General features: G+C 31.8%; 1 protein-coding gene across 1 annotated transcript; it reads left to right on the top strand.

Moving 5' to 3' along the window:
* The first annotated feature begins 2,947 nt into the window (after window positions 1–2,947).
* Window positions 2,948–4,298, top strand: LOC111882135 (uncharacterized). Its single transcript, XM_023878500.1, has 5 exons — window positions 2,948–3,044; window positions 3,099–3,328; window positions 3,391–3,974; window positions 4,108–4,179; window positions 4,289–4,298. The coding sequence occupies exons 1-5, from the start codon at window positions 2,948–2,950 to the stop codon at window positions 4,296–4,298; spliced, it is 993 nt and encodes a 330-aa protein (XP_023734268.1).
* Window positions 4,299–6,767: the final 2,469 nt, after the last annotated feature.

Genomic DNA, 6,767 nt, shown 5'->3' with positions numbered 1-6,767 from the left:
TTTTCCAAGATTGTATTGGGGATTTGCCTTGTCATCTCCTATCCATTTGTAACTTATCCAACCACACATCAACAACACTTCTTAGCTTGTAAGCCACTAGTTTCAGATGCATATGCTCAGCAACCTCCGTGAACTCAAAGAAGCGTTCAACATCTGAAATCCAGTCTAATAAATCTTCAATTTTCATCCTCCCATGGTATAATGGAATATCGGCCCGGATCCTATAATTTGTACGATATTGGTTGTTCCTTATATGGCCATCCCTAGCCTCTTCTTGTTTTGAATTCTCACTATCGGTGTCCTCCACATCGGTCATCCTAATCAACCTATCTTGTCGATGTTGGTTACGTTTTCTATGATGGTTGGTTTGACTGTTGAGTAGTTGTTGAAACATCCATTTCAACCTAGTAACAGACTGTCTCAGCTCTATTATGGCTAAAGTATTTTCATCCCCACGATTCTCATCAGTAAGTCCTCTTCTAGTTGTGTTTCTTCCCGACATTTAACAAGGTAAACCTTGCTCTGATACCACCTAATGCATCAAGAAACACTGATGTAAGATCACCAACGTGTTCTTGAACAGATGTTGGAATCCACCAGCCGTAGGAACATGAAAAAATCACTTTATTGAATTTCAAAGATGAAAAAAAAAAAAGAATTCCCCATAAACAATACACTAATAAGCTTTATATCACATCTCAAAAATTCAAAAATCAAGATAATTCCTAAGTTTAAGAAAAAAACAGCTAATATCTAAAATTCAAATTCCTAAAACTACTGATGTGATCTTTATCCTACAGCTTCTTATCTTCCAGCTATTTTCTGGAACATCTCTCTTTGTCCATTTTTTCTTCACACTCAAGGGCTTCACGTTCTACATCAATATAGTGATGAAATGAGGTTCTATGCGAGAAATAAGAAAATACTTTCATTTATTTGTGTATTATAACTTCCTAATTTCATTTTTTTCAATTACATTTAGACCTGGCAAAACATGACATGACACGAAAACCCGACACAAACCCGACACGAAATTAGCAGGTTGGGGTCAGACATTTCGACACGTTTATGTAAACGGGTTGACACGACACGACATGACACGATAATTAAACGAGTAGGGTTAGGGTCAAGACTTTCAACTCGAACATGACTCAAATATGACCCGTTTAATTATATATTATTTATAATCAATTTCATATTTTTTATCAATATATTATATGTTATAGACTTGTAGTGGGCCAAACTCAAGAATTAGAAGTAATATTCAAATTTTCAAAGTTACTTAATTTTAGTCATCCTTACCACTTATCCCTTTTGTTCCCCAACTTTAACTCTTTTCATTTTTCCTTCTAAACTAACTATAAATTTTGTCATTTCATCTCATAACTCCAGTGTTTCACTTTTTCCTTTTTGCCTCCACAACTCCTACTTTTCAACCTTTAAAATATTTCAACCCGACATGACACAACATATTTACAAGGTCTAAACTTTAACCCGAAACCCGACATGAAACCGACAAGAAAATAAACGGGTTGACACTGCACAACACGATAATTAAACGTGTCGGTTAGGGTCAAGCCATTTCAACCCGTTTAATGTCTTGACACGACATGAACCTGACACGACACGACACGTTTGTCGGGTCTAATTACATTTACTCTTTTTTTTCTTATTAAGGTGTTGGACTTTAAAAAATTACGAAATCATGGGGACTACAAGTATTGATGTTTGTCTGCAAGATGAGAAGACCAGAAGGAATCATATTGTATAAAGTACGTTTGCTAGTCAAAGTGAAATGTTGATCACTTCTATTAATATAATACATGCTTGACTATAAGTAAAGGTGGGTTTGTTTTAATGCACAAATGGACTTCATAATAGAACCTAGCACGGTGGATACTATTGGAAAATATCGGGTTTGTTTTAATGCACAAATGGACTTCATAATAGAATCTAACACGGTTGATATTATTGGAAAATGTCACATCATATCACTTAGATGCGGAAACTTTAGGAATAAAAGGTTTAAAGATTGTAAAGAACCTTTGTGTATTTTGTAAAGATGTAGTAGAGGCTAGAATGTTACAAGATTAAAAGTGTAAAACGATAGAATTAATGTTACAATGAAAAATATTGTTTCTTAACGGCAATATACTCATAAAGGCAATATTGGTTTGTTTAATGTTATTGAGATTGTAATTTTGATATCTCATTATTTGAAAAAAAAATGCTCCATCAGACCCGATTGATTCATAAAAAACCGGACTCTATTAGGATAATAGGACCCGATTGCAAAACCGTGTTCTTTCTAATTTTCACATAGGACTTGCCTTCATATAACCCGGTGGAAAAACTAGAATTAAAAATCCATTTTAACCGGGTTTTATAACCCTTTTGTAGTAGTGATAATAATGAATAATTCACTAATTCAGGCAAATCGTTGTTGTTTCCAACCATATTTTTCAAAAAAAAAAATTACGGTCTTTGCGAAAATGTTGTGTGAAGAATGAGGAAAGGGAAATTAATTTAGTTTATATATGAGATAATGAATTAAAAAGGTAACATATTTTTCGATTTATACACATTTGGTCACTGAGTTTTTTTCGTCTATATTTACCCCTTCAACTTGTTAAACTGTACACATTCAGTCCTTATGACCGATTACTCCAGGTTAACTGGGAAAAATGACTTAATAAGGTAATATATTTCTCATTTTGTGTACTCATTTAGTCATTAATATTTTTTTGTTTCAAAATAAGTCATTTTTGTTTTTGTATTCATTCAGTATTTATGAATGATTTCTTTAGGTTTTCTCACGACATCTTACATGAGACAATCATTGATGAGGTGTTTGGAGCTATTGATACTTATGTCCATCACGATATCGACAACTTTGGTGGTTACTATCGTTTGTGGGTCTTGTAAGAGAAAATATAAGATACGAGAGATGCAAAAAGAAAGAGTGGCATCTGAAATTGGTATTGATGAAACTAAACCAGGAAAAGAGTTGAATCAAGAGATTTCTCTTATTCAAGTTGGAGATAGTAGATGAGGTTCACATTTTTGAAAAATTGTAAGTTTAGTGAATTGGTTTGCAGAAGTTGTTGCGGTAGTTAAATATGTCAAAGATGAAGGGTCTAATTTATCTAACCGTAATCAAGCAAAGGGTATTTTGTCATATTTCAAGACACTTGATTTCATGTTTCTTTTACACTTGATGTTGGAAACTCTATGCCTCACAGATACCTTATCAAAGCATCTTCAAAAAAAAGATCAAAATATTCTGGAAGTGGCTTCATTACTAAAACCGACAAAGAAAGCATTGCTGGTTTTTAGAAAAGATGAGTTTCCATAAATTTGAAAGAACGTATGTGCTTTTGTGAAAAGCAGAATATTGGAATTGTGGGCATGTCGGAATATTATGTTACCCTATGCAAGCGTAGGACCAATAAGACTAATCAACATCATTTTGAAGTTGTGATTTTTAACACAATTTTGGATATGCAAATTCAAGAATTTAGGGATCGATTTAGTGAAGTTGGCACGAAGTTGATGGAGAACATAGCGACTTTGAGTCCTTGTGACTCATTTTCTAGTTTTGATAAAACAAAGTTGTTAAAATTAAGCGAGATATACAAAAACGATTTTGACGATTCAGAAATGGCGCAACTTAATGGGCAACTTGATATCTATTATCATTCTTTGCTCCATGATGTGAGATTTTTCAACTTGAAGGGAATTGCGAACCTCTCTCGTTTGTTGGTGGAAACCGAAAAGCACCTCTCTTTTCCTTTGGTTTATAGATTATTAAAACTAACTTTGGTTTTGCCCGTTGCAACTGCAATCGTTGAACGGTGTTTTTCTACAATGAAGTTCTTGACCAATTTGCGTAATAAAATAGATGACGATTTTATGAATGATGCTTTCATTTGTAGTGTAGAAAAGAAAACACTAGAGAATGTTAAGATGAAAATGTAATTACTCACTTTCTTAAAATAAAAGAAGAGGTGAACTTTAAAACGTAATTTTGTTATGGAAGTTGAACTTTATATCTAATGAAATCGCGGTTTTTTTTTCTTATTCTATATTACACAAAAAAAAATTCAGGATACCCCTTTACTTTGACCCTGGCTCCACCACTGCGGTTATAAGAACTGTACAGTTTAACAAGTTGAAGAGGTAAATATGGACGTTAAAAAAAACTCAATGACCAAATCTACCCTAATAAATGAAAAGGTTTTTGCCAAATGTCATGTTCTCATTTAGTTTGACACATGTCATTTTGTAGGATTTTTTGATTTTTTCTTTTTCCACTTGGCATTTTCTTGTGCTTTCAATTTTCTTAAATATAAAAGTAATTTCATATTTTATGCGAGTTTATTTATGTTATGTAAAATCATTAAATTTAATTTCAATAATCATACCAAAATAAAATACCTACAACTACAGATTAGGCAATAATCAATTAGGCAACAATCAATTATTTCATAATTTAATATTTATACATCATAATTTTCACTTATACAATAACTTCTTCAAAACAAAAAATATTATGAAATACAATCATAAACAAAAAAAATAATTTTCATTTATTATGGTAGATATATTGAAAAACTTGATGCTCAATATTTTATATTCAATATTTTTTTAATAAACTCGTGTATTACACGGGTTTCACACCTAGTGTATAAATAAAAAAAATATATTACCTGTTTATGTCATTATCCCTTGATATACAGGTGACCACAACCGCGACACAACCCATACGATTTTTGCAGCCGACTTCTTTTTTTTCCCAGGCCGACCCAAGGGCGAGCTGGGCCACTGCCCAGGGCATCAATGGACATAAGGGCATCAACTTTTGTTTTCTTCTTTTGGGTATGCATTTTATTTAGGCCCAAGACATCTATTTCCTGACAAGGGCACGATTTGAGGTTTGAGAAGGCAGAAGCCGAGTGGGGAAAAAAAGCACGCCTAATTCCAAGAGTCAAGAGAATCGGAGAAGACGAGGAGACCTGGAGCAGTATTAAACATCAACGGTAGTTCTGTTTTCTTATTTGAGTTTTTTGGTTCATCTTCTCCCTTAGTCCCTTTACAGTGTTACACTACCGAGAAAGCCCGGTTCTTCTTCTGATTTTTGAGTTCAAATATGATATTACTAGTTTTTTGGTTAACTGAAAGTCCAAAGTCTTATGAAGCATAATTAGCTGACTTCAGTTGTTTTCATTAATATTGTTAATATTAGTTCTTTTTTGCTATTGTAGTATTGTTAGCATAGGTTTTGCACTAATTTTGATTAAGTATTGTTAATATTGGTTCTTAATTGATTTTGATTTTTGTTAATCTCCATAATTTTGTTAGTTCTGAATACTGATTTTTGGGATTTTGTTAACAATGATTGTTGATTCTGATTTCAGGATTTTTTTTTTTTTTTGGAATGTTGATTTTGATTTCTAGAACTTTTTCTGGATTTAGGACACTTGCAGTACGCCATTAGGTCTGTATTTTTTCTTCTTCTTGATTTAGTAGTTTTAAGCGAGACTTATTGTTTTTCTATAATTTGTTTTTTGAAGTTTTGCTAGTTTTGCTTTACAGGAAACTACACAAGGTTATCATTTTTTGGTATGATTAATTAACTTTTCATTTTTTCATATGTTTTGTTGAAATTTATTGTTTTATTTCCGATTCCACATAAATGTTTTTTTTTGCTTTAGTTTATAGAAAAATTCATTTTGATTTATTTAGTTCTATTCTCATTTGTCATTAAAAAATTGTTGAAAGATATAGAATCTTTATATATACAATCTTATTAAATATCATATTGTTTATGGGATTATAAATTATATAGATAATATATTGATGCAACAAATGAAACTTTTTAACTCTCATTAACAATTTCTAATTATTATATAGATAATATATTGATGCAACAAATGAAACTTTTTAACTCTCATTAACAATTTCTAATTTCAGGTTTTTGGTTAATTTCAGGTTTTGGGTTATGTTGAACAGTATGCAAATTTTACTATTATTATAGGATAATTAATGTTTTTGCTTCAAGAATTGCTTTGTAACATTTAGTTTGTACTTTGTAGGAATAAGTAATCTAACAAAAAGTTTTTTTCAGTAGTTGCTTTAGAAGATTATGTTATAAAATCTGGGAATTGTATTAACATAATATAAAAATAGGGCATTGTTATCTCTATTTGCCCAGGGCATGGAATTCCATAGGACCTGCCCTGCCAGTCAACCAAGCCAATATGATGTTGTCTTATTATTTTTTATGAATAATACATTTTCTGGAGGCCTTTTTGATTTTCGTATATTGTGGCCTCCAAAAACTCTTACCATTTGGAGGATTTTGTTAACATTTGTTTATTTTTGGAAAATGGTTTGTGAGATTAGATTTAAAAGTCATAAAAGGTGCCCATATACATAAAATCCAGACCAATCAAAAGGCCGAATGAGATTGGCATCCTAACAGTACTATTTTGATATCAACATACAAAATAGTGAAATACTGTTTGTACAATGTGAACCATATTTCAACTCACCATACATCAAGTATACAAAAGAAATCTGCTTGCTTTTGATATAAATTGCTAAGAAGTGGAAACCCAGGACTTCAATACAACAATTATATGAGTTTTTCCCAGGAAAAGTCCTGTTCCACCATGTTCAGAAATATGGCATTTCCACGTGGAGCCATTGAAGAATCTTTTGTGAAACTCACAATGACGAGTGGATTTTCTATCTTTTCACAGGCA

The sequence above is a fragment of the Lactuca sativa genome, chromosome 4, assembly GCF_002870075.4.
Source record: "Lactuca sativa cultivar Salinas chromosome 4, Lsat_Salinas_v11, whole genome shotgun sequence".
NCBI lineage: Eukaryota > Viridiplantae > Streptophyta > Magnoliopsida > Asterales > Asteraceae > Lactuca > Lactuca sativa.
This window is presented reverse-complemented; position numbering and strand designations above follow the sequence as displayed.

Excerpts from the sequence above, each read along its gene's own strand:
- LOC111882135 (XM_023878500.1), top strand. The coding sequence starts at position 2,948 with ATGCAAAAAGAAAGAGTGGCATCTGAAATTGGTATTGATGAAACTAAA. Across the intron at positions 3,045-3,098 it reads TCTTATTCAAGTTGGAGATA|AAGTTGTTGCGGTAGTTAAA; the intron begins GTAGATGAGGTT and ends ATTGGTTTGCAG. Across the intron at positions 3,975-4,107 it reads GAGAATGTTAAGATGAAAAT|GATACCCCTTTACTTTGACC; the intron begins GTAATTACTCAC and ends AAAAAAATTCAG.